General features: G+C 42.3%; 1 protein-coding gene across 2 annotated transcripts in view; it reads left to right on the top strand.

The window, feature by feature from the left end:
* The window catches only part of MAP2K5 (mitogen-activated protein kinase kinase 5), a 140,328-nt gene that overhangs the window by 55,814 nt on the left and 65,897 nt on the right, over positions 1-18,617 (top strand). For both annotated transcript variants that reach the window (XM_086620497.1, XM_086620496.1), the window contains exons 13-16: positions 5,885-5,933; positions 12,890-12,963; positions 13,898-13,948; positions 17,082-17,153. In XM_086620497.1, the coding sequence (XP_086476623.1) occupies positions 5,885-5,933; positions 12,890-12,963; positions 13,898-13,948; positions 17,082-17,153 (246 nt within the window). The remainder of the gene's footprint in view (positions 1-5,884; positions 5,934-12,889; positions 12,964-13,897; positions 13,949-17,081; positions 17,154-18,617) is intronic.

Raw genomic sequence — 18,617 nt, 5'->3', positions numbered from 1 at the left:
ATCGCTGTGTCTCGGCAGCGTTCAGTGACTGCATTGCCAGAAATTCACTGGTCATGCTTGAAAACTCGCATTACAGAACAGCAACAACAAAAATTCCATATTTTGCCAGAGCTGAACACAGAGTGAAGGACCAATGTCTCAGTGGAACTCACAAGGGAGAGAGATCCTGCTAAACAATTGCTAATATAAGGAATACTTTGATAACTTAAGCAGTTTAAAGCATAACAAAGTTATTCTATCATGTGCCATTTAATTAAGTGCTGGGTTTTCACATTCATTATACATCAAGCTGACAATTTAAATCCTTTAATCCAACACAGGCAGCTATTTAGTCTCTGTTCATTGTAATTCACAGCTCTACTTTCTCTTAATTTGTGTGGCCTGCCCAGGGTGATGAACATCCTTCTCTGATGCTGTTTCCTCTAAGTAGCTTCAAATCTGCTCATTATATAGCCTGGCAGTTTCTTATGGAATTTGAGTGCTTTTCACCTTCAGTTCAGAGTGAAAATGTTTCATCTCTTCTTCCCTCTGGAGCAATGAATGATAAGTTGCTCCCGGTCTCCTCGTATTCCTGACGCTTAGTAGCATGTGTAGAGTGTAATAATACTGGGATGGGCCTTCACCTGCTTCTGCAGATGCTTGTTCCTTCTGCTTTTCCTTGTCCCACTTCACGTTGTGTACCTCATACCTCCACACAACTCACCTTATCATTTCCTTGCCTGCTTTTGTCTCTCCTGTCCCCCATCCTCCCCAGCCCACCTGGGCTTGATATCTGTAGATGTTCTCTTCCAATTTTTCACTTATCTATAATGGTGGTGCTTCAGCTCCATCTTTTATGTCTTGAGATATATATATATATATATTTTTTTTTTTTTTTTTTTTTTGTTCACCTGCAGGGTCATCTCTTTACAAATCTGTTAGTTAGTGAGCATGACTCCCTGACACGGACGCTGCGCTGGTACTTAACTTTTTCTAGTTATTCTGTTTGCTGCTTTAGCAACCTGTACCGTGCCCGCTGCAGTGCAGGGGGTCACCAAAGAGGTGAACAAAGGAGCAGAGCAGGTGCCATCAGAGAAGGAACTCGCCCCTTTCTCCTGCTTCTCCGTAACAGAAGGCGTGCGCTGAGGCTGAACCAGCACTGGCAGCTTCCTCTGCTCTGGTCCTGATTTTTTGCTCGGTTGGCATAGTAGACTTGTTGGAAGGAGACTCTGAAAGCCTTTGTTTTCTCTCCAATTTATCAGTGGCAGCAGGAACGGCTCCTTGAAGCCCTCACAAATGGTCGCCCCGCATCTTGGTGTCTGACGTTTCCGTAGAGCCCAGCAGCCCGTTTGTGGGTTGAGGCACCTTTTTGCCAAGTCCCCTACGCAGACACCGTAATCCCCACCCCGAACAGCTTGTGAAGATTACCCAAAGCCTGGAGGATTTCTCTTCCTGTGCTGATGAGGAGGAGAACGTCCAACAAAAGCTAGAGCTTGTCTGCATGGATTTTGTGGACGCAATCTGGAGCTTCCATAGTGTCTTTTTTTTCTTTTTCCCCCAGCCTGTATATTTTCTTTCTACCTTCCTCCCACCATGTACACAGAGTAGTTTCTTTTATTCTCCCAAGACATGTACAACGTCTTAGTCTGTTGAAGCTGCTTAATAATGTGTGCCCTGCACACCCGTTAATTAGAATACCCTTTCGTTGTATTTGTAGAAGTTTTTAAGTGAAACCATTTCCAGAGGAGAATGGTGCAGGCAGGTGTAGATGTTTAGCAGCATCTCAGCATTCCTCTCGCGCCGGCTTGATGATTTTCTCACTTCCTTTCTTGTTGCACGAATTTAATCGTCGTGCAAAGTGGTGGACTGACAACCCTTAAAAACGATTGTCCTCCTCGCAGCGCGAAAGGCGCAGGAAATTCCAGCTGGTCTGGAACGAGATCTGTGAATGCTCAGCACGACATGGCAAAGGCAGCACATTGCTCAAATTAAACACCGAGTTGTACTCAAGGTCCTTTCCTTGCACTCTTGGATCTCCACAGCCTGGGGCTGAACTACCTGGGAGGTGATTCTCCCCCTCTACTCTGCCCTCGTGAGACCTCACTTGGAGTATTGCGTCCAGTTCTGGAGCCCCCAACATAAGAAGGACATGGACCAGTTGGAGAGGGTCCAGAGGAGGGCCACGAAGATGATGCGAGGGCTGGAGCACCTTTCCTATGAGGACAGGCTGAAAGAGTTGGGGCTGTTCAGCCTGGAGAAGAGGAGGCTCCGGGGTGACCTTATAGCGGTCTTCCAGTACCTCAAGGGGGCCTACAAGAAAGATGGGGAGAGGCTGTTCAGGAGGGCCTGTTGTGATAGGACAAGGGGTAATGGTTTTAAAATAGAGGGAGGTAGATTCAGGTTGGATATTAGGAAAAAATTTTTTGCCATGAGAGTTGTAGAACACTGGCACAGGTTGCCCAGAGAGGTGGTGGATGCTCCATCCCTGGAGACGTTCAAGGCCTGGTTGGATGAGGCCCTGAGCAACCTGATCTAGTTGGAGATATCCCTGTTCCTTGCAGGGGGGTTGGACTAGATGACCTTTGAAGGTCCCTTCCAGCCCTAACCATTCTATGATTCTATACCTGGGAGACATCCCTTTCTGTAGCCGAGAGGACAGGACTCTTGCTACTCCTTTCCTTGAAATACTGCTACAGATACTTGATACCTGCAACGCTTTGCTTAATCGCTTCTTCATACACTCCCCTCCCAATCAGACTTTCTCATGATTCGGCAGGAACCAGAGGAGAATTCTGTCTGCTCAAACATTGTCTGGTGATAGCAGCTGCCGCTGTATTTTTTTCAGCTGTGAACCCTTGTTTGCTGAGAATTAAACTGGGTGTCACACAGGCACGTAGAATATACGTAGTCTTCTCGCCCTAGTGGTCTTCTGCATTCCTGTTACCCGTTTCTCATTGAAGAAGTGGTCACTGTTAATTGTGATGGGCAATCAGCTTTCCAGCTGAAAGAGCAGGAATGCATTGCCAAGTGCGATACCCTTCTCTCCTGGCTATTTTTTTTGAGGATGGAGGGGAGGTTTGAGGCTGAAAGACAGAATGCTGAAAATAAAGCAAGGCAGTGAAAAGAAATCCTTCAAGGAGGAAAGCATTTGCCAGGGCTTGGGGAGAAGCACTCTTTTTTCAGGAGCAGGAGAAAGTGGTAAGAAAGAGGTAGAGTCTGCTGAGACTTGGGTCTCCAAGAAGCTGGAGAGATCTCTGCCTTCATCACAAAATTCATCCGGGTTGCCTGTATGAGACAGCATCCTCGAGAAGGGCAAATCTCTTCTTGTTTTCCCTGTTTGCTTGACGGACTGGTGCGATTTCCCAAAGGGAAAGTAATTCTTGGGAACCCCAAAGCGATGTTGTGGCCGCTCCGGTTGTCGTACTGGTGTGCACTTATTTGGGTCTGCCGGTGTAAAATCCGTTCTACCTCTGCTTGCCACTTCACACATTTATTTTCACTTCAATTTCCGAAGCAGTGACACCGTGCACTGTATTTTGAGTGCTAATGTTGATTGAAGTTCTCCCTGAAAGGATGTGCACTTGAACTGTCAAGAGAGTGAGTGATTGACAGCAGGTAGAAGTACTTTTTGTGTCAAGGCTTTGTCAAGTCATTGTTGTAAAACCTACTTTACTGAATGCCAATAATTCCTGCTAGATGTTCAATCAAAAGATACTCTCTTCCAGCACCGTTTTAGAGCAGTATTTAATACTTAAGAGTCTTTCCCTAATAAGCAAATGTAAGGTAAGTGAATAACAGTACTTTACACTAGGTTAGTCCATCTGGGGGGCTCCTGTGCCATTATTTCCAACCCAGGATAAAGGGGGAAAAACTCTTTTCATTCCTTTGTACACTGGTGCTGAGAGAATCTGAATGTGAGAGTTTGTTTAATACTGTGTCTTTTATAACTGCTTATTCAGCGCATGTTCCATAATGAAGATGTTTAATAACTCACAGCTGTTGATTTATTTTTTTTCCCCCCCGTAGGAAATGTTTCCTTTTTTCTATGAATACATGCTTTAAAATAATCTAAATAATTTTATAATGATTTTAAAGATCTTCAATAGTCTAAATATATGTTTAATAATCAAAGCAGCTTACTATTCTCAAAATCACTTTCACCATCGGAGGAAGCCTGAAATGTTGCACTTCCTTTATTTATTTTTACATCAATACTTTTTTTTTTTTTTTTCCTGATGTCAAAATGCTGTGTAAGTAGAATTCCCCCGTTTTGCTTTTTGAAAAGCTAACGTGAGCAAGGCCACACAGCTGGGCATGCAGAATTTGACTAAGGCCTTTTGTTACAGGTAATTACCATCTGAGGCCATGAGATAGCTGGATGTGGAGTGTGAGTTTAACACTGAGGAATTATCACCTAGAGCAATTTATTTGGGATCTGGAATCGTTGTTTGCTTTACAAAAGAGATTCAGATTCCGCTGACATTGTTTTTGGTTACAGAATAAATTTTAAAATTAGTTTCTATCCAATAAGAAGGCTGAAAATTACTGTGCTATCTGATTTCAGGCTGTATGATATTTTTAGTGCTTCTGCTTGATCACTGCAACAGAAGTGATTTCGTTTCAGTCTGAAAAACTCACACAACTTTACAAACATCAGAAATGTTTTATTGTTCTGGAGATGCACCAAGAGAGCATCTCGGGAGAAGGAATGAAGTGTCATCTGATAGAGGAAACTTTGTACAAAAGATTTCCTGTGTTAAAAAAGCTGACTGGGACAGCAGAGATGATTTGGGTAAAAAGTAAGCAGTAGTAGATAAGTGTTTGTTGAATCTTGTTAGTTCTTGTAAAAGAAGTAAATCTAGGAAAAAAAATTACAATGTTAAAAATGGAAGAAGTATCGGGGTTTAATTACTTTACAAAAACAAAACCTGCAGAGAGGATAACTTGCAATACCCAGCTGCTCTCTTAGGGAGTTGATTGAACATCTTGCTTAATTTGGGGCTGTTAAAATCATGTTGCTTATAGAAAATAAGCAGAGTGGCAGTTGATGCAACAGTGATGATCTTCCCAGATGTGAAAGACCCATATGTACGTATTCTGTGGAAGGATGTGTCATGGGTGGTTGTTTTGGGAAATACACCTCTGTTCATACTACCAATGCACGTCCTATGAATTTTCATTAAATTTTCATTAAAATGCATCTCATACGTAAAGCACTCTGACGTAGTACTGGAGTAACAGGCTTCAAAATTTGGTTTGAACAGTTTAGCCAGTGGAGGGAGCAAGTTCTGGAATAGCAGGCCATAAGTCTGCCCCCATTCTTATCTTTTAGGGGTCCCAGTTGTATTTTCTGGGGCTACGGGATACTGTAAGGCTTGCGTTTGGTCCAGGACGAGTAAGAGAATTTGTACAGTTCCAGAGAAAACGTTCAGCATTTGCTTTGAGTACATAAACACGTGAGAAGCAAAGGAGGGAAAAAGTACAGATGCTCCAAGTGGAAAGAAAGGGAAGGGGAAGGTGAAGAAGCAGTTAGAGATGCTATTTTCTTGCCTTTAATTTCACCGAGTTGCTTTTGTTGCAAGAAGACAAATCATGACGCGCTTTCTTTGATGATTTTTAGCACCGCAGCAAAGATGGAGGAATTAAAAATACATTGGAATGTCTACAGGGATTCAGTATAAGCCCAGCTGACCTCAACGTAGGGGTCCTGGGAAGAAGTTTGTTTGTGTGTTCTTAAAGAACCTGTTGGGATGTAGTCTGCAGCAGGGCTTCGTCCGCGTCCCGCAGCCCTTGGGGAGGGATGCTGTGTCTCCTCGTTTTGTGGTCCTGGCTCCATTCTTCATTGGAACTCGTGTTCTTACCAGCAATCTTTAATTCACATTGTTGCTTTTTCTTTTAAATTCAGGTTGTGAAAGGCCTTACCTATTTATGGAGTCTAAAGATTTTACACAGAGGTGAGTACCAGATGTTTTCTGTTTTCTGTTGAAATACCATATTATTTTATTTTAACAACGCTTTCTACAGAGGCAGTAGGCCATACTGACATCTGGTTTGATTCCAGTGAAGTAATGCAGAATGAGTCTTACTCATTAGCCTTGCAGATTTTCTGATAAAATATTTTTACTGCTGTTCTCTTTTATTGCCCTCCCTCCTTGCCTATAAAGGCAAAGACTGAAGAGAGAAACAAACTTATTTATAGAGATTTAGATGCTTTAGGGTTACAAACAGGTGCCCAGTGGAAAAATCAGCAAGGAAAATCAGATGTTTGACTAGTGTTGAAAATAGAAGATAGATAATGAATTTTCTTACACGCTTCAGAACTCTCACGTGATAGCCACAAGCATTGCTAGATTCTCAGATCTCTAAAATTGTGGCCCACTGTCCTCTGACATGGTCATGAATAATTAAAGAAACTTTAAACCTGCTTGGACATAAGCCATTTTGGGGTTTTGCTGTTTATTCTCCTTCCTGAAGCTCATCTATGTTTTTTTTTTTTAAACTCGTTTATTTCTTCCTTTTTAATGTTGTTAGATTTAGTTAAAAATTTGTCTGTTGCCTTAAGTTCACTCAGATATACTAGAACTTTCAGAACCAATGTCAGTTCTGGAAACAGTGCAAAATACTGTTTGAAGAACAAAGAAACCTTTCCCCCTACACCACCACCACGTCCTCCAACCCCCTCCCCCCCAAAAAAAAAACCACAGAAAGGAAACTCATTACATTTATAATGTTTCTAAAGTGTCTGAAAGTAACTGGTTCCTAATGTTGCTAACGATACCGTTTAATTTAACCCATCTGCTCACTCAGCCCGCGTGCACAGTTGGGGCGTGCAGTAACCGACATCACTTGGGATTGAGGGAGGAGTGTGAAGTAGAGACACACGTAGAAAGTTTTAAGTTGCCAGCCGAATAGGTAAGATGTTTCTTCTGGGGTGCCCAGTTTTGGAGTGGCTGCGAAGTAGGGTGAGGCTCTGGCAGGGTGATGAGCCGTGGTTAGGTGCCCGGTGTCCTGCTGTGATGGGTGCAAGGAGTCGGGCACATCTGGAGGGCCATCCAGAAATCTGTGCACCCAGTGGGATGGAGCAGCTAATGGGAAACACTAATTACCAGTATGTATTGAGGTCCTTCCCTCCTTGGAGCTCAGGCTTAGAGTGTCCTGGAGCTTTTATGGAGAGTTTGTAGTGGAGGAGGAGGATGATGGTGCCTTTGTGTAATGGCCCAGCGAGCAGCTGTGCCACGGGACATCGGCTTCGGTTCCTCGGTCGCACAGCATCTTCCTGGGAGATGGCTGTGATGTGAGAGCACAGGCTCTCTCCTAGGTGGGAGAAGGAGGGCTGTGGCCAGAAGAGTGAGTAGAGATGGAGTAAGGACCTGTCTTTGTTAGCCCTGGTTGGAAGGTGAGTGAGAAACTGAGGCTGCTGGTGTACGTGACCCTAGGCTGTCGCTGGATCCAAAGAACAGAAATAACTCGGAGCCCATGACCAGCTCAGTGCAGGCACACGTTAGCGAGGAGGCTTCATTTCTGATGAAGGCTTAAACATTTCACCTACTAGCCTGCACATTGCTAGGTGCAGGGATTTATCTGCTCTCAGCAAGTGTTTGAGCAGTCGGGATGCCAGAGCTGCCACAGCGATTGTCGGGAGAAGTGTAAAAGGAAAAGCAGGTAGAACACCCGTGGCTGGGTATCGCCCTGTGTAGGCTACACAGTCTTTGTCGTGCTTTTGTAGCACCCAAAAAGAAAAAGCAGGTTTGAATTTGTTGTCAGTTTGAATTTTTTCATTAAAAGTTCTGGCCACCTACTGAACGTGGTTTGGAGCGAGCATCGTGCTCAGGCATAAATACTGTAACTGTAACGTTTTGTTGTTCTTCTGCTGTAAATTTAGAACCTGGGTCTCATTTTTGCTTTCTCAGTAAAACAGAATCTCCCTTTCTACATGAGTTTCATTGCCTTGACTGAAGAGCAGCTCTGAGTTTTTGATGATTTATGTATGGTCCTTGCTGTGGTCTAAAGAAAAGTGCAGAAACAGATTTTTCATCACACTTCAGATTTTTCTGGCCTTGGTCTGTTGCTGGATTGACCAAGGTGAGGGCAGAACTGCAAAATGCCACGGAGGGGATAACTAGCATTCCAGCATCCAGCAGAATTCCCTCAAGGGATCTGTTTTCAGGATTACTCTGTGCCCATTTTTAAGAAGAAGTCAAGAATTTCCACCGTGGTGATAACGAAGGTGAAGCAGCAGTGCAGTGCAGCAAACGAGAGTTTGTGAGTAGAGCGTGGATTAAAGCAAAGGAAACCAACAATAAGCAAGTCTTTTATTCCAGATCAGACATTTCAGCAAATATTACCGCTTAACTTCAAAACAAACCTTGCAACTAATGAGGTGATAGCCGTGCATATTAATAAACCCGAAGCTGTAGTCGTAGTCATCACACCCACATCAAACATAAACATAAGATTAACACCTACCCCACTTCTTTGGAAGATGTGAGAATGTCCCAATGATAAATGTGCTCTTTTCCCCAGAGGATAAGAAGTAGGAATGGAAGGGTAATGAGAAATTAACTTAGATTTAAAACAGAATTAGCAATTAAACAAATCTAATCATGTACAAAGTCAAAGTTTGTATAAAGACGAACCAAAATCTGTTCGAGTTCAAGAATAAGTATAGACCGTGTGCATTTTATCTGGAATGTTTTCCTCCCTTCACACCTCCTTATTGAAAGAAACGCACGCAATAAATGTCGCCTGCTTGTGTTTAATTGTACTGAGCTCAGTGTGCCTGACTGGGTACTGGGAACCAGTATATATTGCATGGTTTGGGCCCGTTGGTTCCTGACTAGATTTTGAATTTGTGTCAGAGTTTTGGAGGTGTTTTCTGGTTTGTGATGTGCGAGGTCGAGCAGCGCGGATGATCTGGAGGTCTTCCTGGACTATCTGCTGGTTGCGTAAGGGAGATCTGTGCATCGCTCAGACCATCTCTTCTTTTTCATCAGCATGTTCCCATAGAAGGATAATAAAATCCTCTTTGTTTTGACATAAGCTGCTGGCTCTGAGGAGCGCTGGTTGGTAGGGACAGGCACTTGTGCAAGGTGGACCATGAGTGTTCCCATCTTCTCAGCAGTAACTGTAGTTTGCTGAGGATTTCACCAAAGATGTCCAAAGTGGCATTTTTCACTCTCCCTACCAGCCTCTTTTTAGGTTGGTGAGGAATAATCAGTGTCAGTGCCACGTGCAATGATGCACAAACAAAAATTCTAGGACGTGTATGCGTGTGTGTGTATATACATGTGTATATATATACTCACACATATATATATGTGTGGCTAAACACATACATGCACACTCATGGACCACTTAGACTTATTTAAATAAAATAGTCCTGGCCTCTGCAAAAAGCAGGCTGATGAGGTCATTGTGGCAAGAAAAATGTTTTCATTCCTGCAGCAGCTTCCCTTCAGCAGTAATGTTCCGTGAGCTGTCTGCAGCTAAAATTGTGCTTTTTTTATCTCTTGTCTCCCTTGAACCCAGCGTATGGCAGGTTTATGGTTTTTTAAAAGACAGAAAAAGTCAAGAGTCAGCTTTTAAAAATCTGCATCTCTTTCCCACCATCGTTAATCTGTTTGCTTTTCAACAAAACAAGATGACTGCAGTGTTTGGTGTTCAAAAAGCTGCACCTCTGACAGTTGTGTTTACTGGTAAGTAAGAGCTTGGAGGTCCCATTTCTTGGCAGAGAGGTGAAAGGACTGGGGCAGATATATCCTAACGAGGACTTGTTCATCCTCTGTAATGAGGCTTCATAGACATCATTTGTATTAAGCAAGCACTGGTAATGGGAGCATAATGACCCCTTTTGGCTCTTGTTTAGATTCTTTCAGTTCTAAACAGTAATATTAATCACAAGCAGATGGTGCAGAACATTATTTATGCACATTTGTTTTCCAAAACCAAAAAAAAAAAAAAAAAAAAAAAAAAAGTTTAACCCATTAACTGAAGCGGTTTATGAAACAAAAAAGGGCTAATTTACTGATTGGGTGATTTTTCTCCCCACTTTCAATAATGGGATATTTGGTGAAGTGACATTTTCGTGTAGGGTCGTCACTTCCTTTTTTCTTGAGGAAACCAACGCAACCGTTGGAATTCATAGCAAACATTGGCTTAAATCCCCCGTTTGTGGTGCTGTTCGAATTCTGCTGCGAGGACAGATAGTGTTTGTTCTTCACGGTGCTTTTTTGGCTGCAGCTTCCTCAGCAGAGCCCCCAGCCTGCATAGACTTCCCTTCCTTAACGGGTTGATTGCCAGTTGCTTTTTTTCCTTTTAGGCTTTTCTTTAGTTTTATTCGTGGAAGGATTTCAGGATCAAGCAACACTTCACAGTTGACAAATCTGGGGTTTTTTTTCTATTGTATTGATTTACCATCACATCCCACGTGGCAGCAGGGCAGGGGAGCTGGGGTCTGCAGATCCCCAGCGACACAAGGTGATGGCTGGATGGAGCCTTGGCTCCTCCTTGGTGGGAGCTGGGCAGCCCAGGTGGGACGGGGGACAAACGTGGCGTGGTGGTTTCCTCTGGTGGGTCGTGTTAAGGGAACACTTGGAGACCGCCCTGCCTCTTCCTCTGGACTCATGACGTGTACATGGTTGAGTCCTTAAGGAAAGAAGATTTGACTGCGTGCATGTTGCCTCATCATCGCTTTCCATGAGGTCATAGTGTCTCATGTTTAGAGCTTCCTTCTGCCTTCCCAGGCCCTTCACTCAGAGTGAAAGGATTTTTTGCTTTGTTAGAAACCAGTGATCCCACAAACATGTTTCCAGCCATACTGCACCAAAACGTTTCTCTTGTCCATTCGGTTATTAATTATTTTCGTTAGATCCTTCACGATTAAATCTCGTTATCCTGCAGTTTGCTTTCAGAAGTCTCAGTACTGTCAACAGCTGGATTCGTGGCGCGGAACGTCGGGGTTTTCTGTGTAATTGCAGTTTAGTTCGTTCCGATTCAGCGCGAGCCTGGCGGCGAGGGAGCTCTGCTGGCTGCCATGTTTTTAGAAAGAAGGTTAAACAGGATTACTGTGCAACTTACTGGTCTGGTGGGGATCCAGGACAGAGCCTGCTGGTGTGCCGGGCACGTCTCGTTAGATTTAGCAAAGTCACTCAAGGAGGTAAAAATCCATCCAAAGTGCAGCACACGGATTGAATTCCTAAAGGTGAAAGGGAGATTGGGATGCACAGCCTGGATCTGTCGATGCTGTAACATGATGGAGATGCTCACAACTGGTTTTACTTTTGGTTTTGGGGGGAAATTGTGAAACGTACTAGCGGTATTGATACCTGCCTTGAAACATATGGATCCACGTAAGCTATATAACATCCTATTGAACGCTCCCCTTTTTTTAAACAGGATTTTTAGCTCAAATATAGGAAAGCATTTAATCAGCTCGTTAATTGAGGTTATAAATTTCTACATTACAGAGACAAATTAAGCAAGCTACTGTGGTACCAGGAAACATCTGCTAAACAAAGGCAAACTTAATGATAAACAAAATTAGGCTCTTTTCTAGTTGGGTTTCATCCATCTGCACCCAACTAGTGCTCACTTTTAAAGAAGGCAAAGATACAAGCTGTTGCTTTTAATCCATTTTGACAGAAGAAAGCAGCGATTAGGCAAAGCCACTGTGCTCTAATCTTCCCAAGTTTAAGCCAGGCCGTAACGCACACATTATTCTTTCCAACTGGCGTTCCCAGAACGGGAAGATGCTCAATGTTTCCTGGGCTGCCATCAGGCTGGGTGTTCAGCGGTTTATTCGCACGTCGATTTTACAGTATGCAACTTCTTTTGACATCACAGGGGGTCAGCCTTCAGATCTTTGCTCTGACAATGTGGCTTTACGATGTGCACTGATGTTTTATTTGCTGGAGCAGGATTAGCAATCATTTTAAGGCATTGCTGGCAGTTAACCTCTGTAAAAGCTCCGAAACGGTGCGATCGGAGCTGTTTCATGCAGTAGAAGCCGTGGAGGTGGAAACCAGCAGCTTTGAATACTGGTGTGCACTGGGTATGTTGTTGTAGCAGAAGGAGGCTCGAATGTGCTCGTACGTTTGTGTTCTGCCTGTGTTCCTATACGCAGTATAGGATATAGAAGTATCCCTATACGTTTGTATGGAATACTTCATAATTTTTACAGAATATGAAATTCTGCTCTTGTCACTCCATGGAATTAAGTGAGGGCTGTTGGAGGAGAGGGAGGCAGGGTTAATTGTGGTGTTAGAGTACAAGGTCACAGGGCTAGGAGGAACCTAAAAAGGTCAGCCTGGCTGTCCCTTGGCACGAAAACGGGCGTCACCCTGCGCACCACTGCTTTTGGCTGGTTCCTAAATTGTCCAGTGACAGAGTTTGTTCCCTCTCTGTCATTTCCACTTCATTCCATAATCTACAGATCCTTTTTTGCAGACCTGCTCCAGCCTACGCTCCAGGCAGTTGTTTAATCCTATATTTATGCAGCTGATTGATCCCTGTCTAAGGGATCCACTTGTCCCTCTTGAATTTAATTTTGTTTTTTCAGTCTGATTTCCCGATTTGTCAAGATCACTTCGAATTCTAGGTCTCATCCTTCAGCGCATTTGCTCTTCCTCCCAGATTGGTGTCACCTGCAGGTTTGGACTCGATGACCTTAAGAGTCTTTTCCAACCTAAATGATTCTGTGATTTAGTGGATTTGTCAGTATTTGAGAGGTACAGCTATAACATCACCTGTGCTGCTGGATGGCTGCAGACCAGAGGTTGCATTTGAAATCTATCTTTGGAATATTTCCTGTAAAAAAAAAAAAATCTCTCACGCCGATGCTCGCGACGATCTGCAGACATGCAACACGTATCTGGGAGGATGCAGATTAAATGCAGTTTTGTTCCCTGCACAGATGTGAAGCCGTCTAACATGCTGGTGAACACGCGTGGCCAGGTGAAGCTGTGCGACTTTGGGGTTAGCACGCAGGTAATTCCCCCTTCAGACATCTGCCCGCTCTCTTTCTAATGCCAAAATAAAATCACCTGGCTGCCAGACAGCCAGCCCCACAGCAAGCTCCTCTCTGCTGGGAGAGCCCCATTCAGTTTTAATCTCTGGGCGACTTTTCTTCATCTGAATATGATTGTTCATTGTTTAATGACAGTAAAAACTGCTGATATTGTAATTACTACTTACGAATAGCAAACTTCATTGATATGCAGCTTTGATAGGAAAGTGTTTTGGCCAGACAAAAGGGAGGGCAGAGCGAGGGATGTGTCTGGGGAGCCCAACTGGCCCACGATAAAAATTAATATTGGGAGTAACAATGGTGGTGGGCTTTGACAATGTGCAGCACAAATTTTAATTAATTTCCATTTTGGGCCTCCCTGGAGAACTTCTCTGATAGTGACCCATGAGCTTGCTGTGATGTTGATTTGAATTTCAGCACCTTTACTCTCAGCCAAACACGAGGACCAAAGAGAAGGTCAGCCTCGTGTGATAAGTTGTCAGACTCTGTTGTCCCTCCAGCGTATTTAGTGCTCGTTGCATTCAAGTGATGAATGTGGCTTTATTCACATCTTGAGCCAGCTGACTGAAAAATGAGTGCGCTCAATCCTCCTTCAAATTGACTTTTTATATCAGACTGGTTTGGGGTACTAAAGCGATAAGCATCCTGTTTAACAGAATTGTTTAAGGTTATCTGCCATAAACTGTAATGCAGTGCTTGTTTAAATTGGAGCTCTCATTCCGAACAAAAGAGAGATTTAATCATTTTTAATGCCTTTGCAGATAAATTTGTTCCCTTTTACATAATTTTTAGTTGATTTATAGGAATGATGATTGTAGGTTAAATGAGGAATAATTGCCCATTTTATTTCCACATTATCTTTATATTGTTCTAACAGACTGTTTTGTCTGATAGCTGGTGAATTCTATAGCCAAGACGTATGTTGGAACAAATGCTTATATGGCGGTAAGTGGATTTATGCAGGAATAACATTTAAATAGAAGTATCTGTTCACAGTCTTGTTCTGGGTAACGCAGGATATGCTCTACATCAATTCTCAAACTTCATCTCTCCCCATCCCCAGCATAAGCCGTGTCTGAATTGTGTGTGCCACCAAACAACTCCCTTTTATTCGCTCCCTTCCTGCCTGTGCTCACCTTCCAGCTCTGCGACAACTGCATCTCGCTGGTAGGGAAGGGTGATATTGGAAAAGTGTCTTTTTTTGTGTGTTTTTAGTTGCTGGTACTGCGTTGTAACAACTGGGAACAAAGAAGAGAGATGGTTCAATATTTAAAAAAAAAAAAAAACCAACCACAAACAGTTTTCCACTGATATCCTGACGATCCGATGCGGTCCACTGTGTGGGAACTGCTGCTCTAGCAAAAGCATTTAGAGATGGACAAGCATCTCATGGGCTTCTTAATACCCGTGTGAGCAATTCCCATGTGAAGCTGCCGTCGAAATTTGAAGCTAAAATATCAGGACTAAGAATTTTAGGGCGTTAAATCGCACGTTGTGTAATCTTCATGCCATACGTACCAAGTCATCACTACGTTTCACTTCTCTATATAAATTTTGATCAGAATGCTTGTTATGATGAGACTGCTCCCGTCCTTTTTCTGTATGTCAAAACATAAATTCCCATCGTTTTTAGGCAGAAGGAACGCATTGCTAAGGATGGATCATTTGGGGGAACGCTGCTGCTGTCAGGGTGTGAGGTTTGGGTTTAGCAGTTCCAGCTGACCTGACAACTGGCGCGTGGTGTTCATGTCACTGAGATTATGGTGAGGAGAACTAGTCTGGAAGAAAACTCCAAAAGTTACTGTGTATTTACCATCAGATCAATTTGTTTAATTTTAGTTCTCCATTTAAAAGATGTGAAAACTGGAATGTTTCAGTTCAGAGCGCTATATTAACTGTTGTCTTTTATTTTTGGTCATTAAAATTCTTTTAGAAAGCTACTTAATGCCATAATATTACTGAGTGAAAGAAAAAAGTGTTCAGCTTGTTTAAAAAAAAAAAAAAGTGCAAACAATACAAAATGCTTGATACTTGTATTTTTCAAACCTCAGAAAAGAGGAGAGAGAAATCCATGACCTTTAATCGCTTTCAGGTATTTTTTCTTACTTTCCAACAAGAAGAAAGCAGACCAGGGTGTCCATTTATTTGCTAAGTGCTTTTCTAGTCAAGGTGTACTCGTTATGTGGCTTCTGAAATGCTCATGTCACCATCCTAGAAAGACTTGGGCTATCCTGTGTCATCAGAATATTGTGCACGGAAAAACATTTTTTAAAAAAAAAAGAGAGAAAAAAAAATCCAGTCTTCTATATTACCACTTTTGCTAGTAAGCCTGCTGATTTCCACGCCTCCATTTTCTAAAAGAACTGGAAAATAGCGATTCTGACAAATAAACAGCTTCAAATTAATCAACTTTTCCACTCAACTGTTACTCTTAGAGTGGTCTTAAGCAGGTCTGAGAATTAAATTCTATTTTGCTTTTACTGTACAAATCAACATTACTGTTCTCTTTCCCAGGTGTGCGTTCAATAAATTACTTTTTTTTCCTTATTGTTTATGGATGAATGTGATGCATTCATCTCTTCATTGAAAAAGAGAAGTTTAAGGTAAAACGTACTTGATCTGATTTTTTTCAAGTTGTTTTGCTTGCTGAGTCATTTGTTGCCATCAAATTTATAGTCTAGTCATCAAAAATTAATGAAGGTCATAAGCTTTGGTTTGCCTACTTGGCAGACTGTGAGTGAATTTGAAACCATGAAAAAAATAGAGATTTCTCTTCAAAATAAACGAGCAAAAAAGCTTTTTCATTGAGAAATTAAAATTTTCAATAAAAATACATTTTCTGTAAAATCATTTTATCACCATTTTATACAGAAAAAAAAAATTGGATGGAGAAAAAGTAACCAGTTGTAGAAATTTTAAGGGAAAATATTTTTGAGCTGTGTATCCTTAGGATGATCTCTGTGCTGCAAACTTCACTTTACGCATGTGTCACTCTTATTTTCATCTTCTTTTCCATACTCTTAAGTTCACTTGACTAGACTTTTTGTTTCAATATGCACGTGATTTACTTGCCACTGGCTTCTGTGAATACTTAGTTTCTAAATAGAAGTTGCTGTTTAAAACTTGAGCTGTCATATGATGCTGTTGCAAATATTTCTAAGACATGCTGACCTAGGCTAACTACGTTTAATGAAGGCTTGCCTTAATGAACGTTAAAAAAAAAAAAAAAATAAAATTTGGGGGTCACTGTTGAGCTCAAAATAAATACGGCTCAGAGTCAAAAAGATTTTGTTCCAGTTACATTCTGGGGTGGTTTTTTTTTGAGGTTATGGCAGTTGTGGAGGACTATCCTTAAAGATAACGTGGGCAGCAGCGTGTTTTTTACTTAACGTTCACGCTGCGATAAAAGCTCTTGACCTGGGATTAGCAGTGCAGAGTAAACATCCAAAAACACATTGGACTGGCACTAATTTGGGAGTTTGTTTTCTAAAAAAGGTCTCTGGATTATTAAAGACTAAAAATACAGCCAGTGCTTTGTAGGTGGTTGGGCTAGACAGGTGCATTAACAGCACAGTGGGGAGAGAAGTCTCATGGAGCCTTTTATTGTTACATTTCATGCTGTACTTGACCTTGAAAATGCTTAAATTGTGGCTTTCAAGTAAAAACTAGCAGTTATATTTTACAGCATTCTATTTCATGAGGCATTAAACTTGCTCTTAATAGTTCTGAGTGAAGTCTTGTTTCTTATAGGTCAAAACCGAAATTAAAAAGTATATAAAATAAAATTGCTGGCATGTGACTTCATTGATTCTTTTGGCTTCAATAACTTTGCTTTCTAAGCCGTAGTTACTCCCCAACCCCTTGGCTGAAGATGAGGAGTCGCTGCCCATGTGCAAGCCCTTGGCTTTTTGTGGGATAAAACAGCCCAAATCCAAACCCTAAGGCCAACTACGCAGCGATGCACGGCCACGAGGCCTTTGCTCTTGCAGAAGAGGAGAAAATAAATAAATGAGGCGCGTTTGAATTTGCTCTCTGTTGGGTTAGGCTCAAGAAGGTCTTTCTTTCCATCTCTTTGCAGCCTGAGCGGATTTCAGGAGAGCAGTATGGAATTCATTCGGATGTTTGGAGCCTGGGGATTTCCTTCATGGAGGTATGCAAATATCTGTTGCTTTCACGTTGCAAGAATCCAATTAAATCTAATGTCAAAATATTTTAACGTGAATCTTTGTATACTGTTTTCTGCATGCATGCTTCTAACTGTTGCTAAACTTCTTGGCTGTATTTAGAATGGGTTTGTTCTTACTGAGTTCAATTCAGTTAGATATAAGGAATCACAGATGGTTTGGGTTGGAAGGGACCCCAAAGATCACCTAGTTCCAACCCCCCTGCCGTGGGCAGGGACACCCTCCACCACTATACAAACCATGTAATGTTCTTAAACCCTCTAACAAAACTCCAGGTGAGGGTAAGAAGTAGGGCCTGGGACATGGATGCCTCTGTATCCTTCCAGCACCTCCAGGATTGGAGATGATGGCATCAGGGTTAAAAGAGCATTATGCAAATTCAAGGTTTGAGCTGGGTAATGGCCTTTGGAAAATCTTTGGAGAAATATTTGCACGATGGTGTGAGTCTCTCCCTGTGTGATTAAGTAAAGTGTTTGAACTTAAGTCTTCCTAAGGGCTTTTAGAAAGATTTCTCACAAACATAGTTTCAGGCAGGGGGAAGTCCTACCAAAATGAAGCATTTCAAGGAGAATGTGGTCATGACTCCAGTCATTCAGGAGAAGCCATGCTTTCTGCAGGCTTTGTCAGAAAAAGATCAGTTTTGATTCAGGAAAAAGGTTGGTTTTTTGGTCTTAGAATCATAGAATCATAGAATGGTTAGGGCTGGAAGGGACCTTCAAAGGTCATCTAGTCCAACCCCCCTGCAAGGAACAGGGATATCTCCAAAGTCTTAGGATTCATCAGATGTTTTAAGAAACATAAATTTCAATGACTTCCTAAGAACGGATGATTTTAATTTATTTAATAGGAAAGATAACCTGGAGTGTATGAGTTGAGTAGAAATACCTGTGTTGTTATAACATCTTGACCAGTAAAATCAATCGGGCTTGGTCTGGTCTGGGAGAAGGGACAGGTAGCTCTGGTCTGGTGGTGGCAGAAGGTTGTGTTCATGTAGCCTTTTTCACGCTGGCCTGGGCTGGCCACGAACAAGCCTGGGAGCTCTTGTAGCCTTGATAGCTCAAGCAGTAAGCTCTCAGGAGACTTCTTCAACTCCAGGAGAGTCCCATGGAAGAGCTTCGCCTTGCTTGGAGTTGCTTCCTGTAAGAACGGTTCATCCAAACCATCGATGACTTGCATCATCCTTCTTGCACAGCCTGACAAAGGCGTGATACGATCCACTGAAATATATAGGTGCCCTTCCCTTCTCTTCTGGTACGTTGTAGTGTCATTAAGGTGAAGCTGAATATACCTTTTAGTGAAGTTCAACTGGTGTTTTTAGCAGAAGATTCGATAGGATTTACGTAGTCTTGGTGCTGGCCCTCTGCCATCTAGACACATTTCACATTGTGTAGCCTGAAAATTAACCACGACTAGTGGTACGTTTTCAAGTA

The sequence above is a fragment of the Tauraco erythrolophus genome, chromosome 14 (genome assembly GCF_009769465.1).
Source record: "Tauraco erythrolophus isolate bTauEry1 chromosome 14, bTauEry1.pri, whole genome shotgun sequence".
NCBI lineage: Eukaryota > Metazoa > Chordata > Aves > Musophagiformes > Musophagidae > Tauraco > Tauraco erythrolophus.
This window is presented reverse-complemented; position numbering and strand designations above follow the sequence as displayed.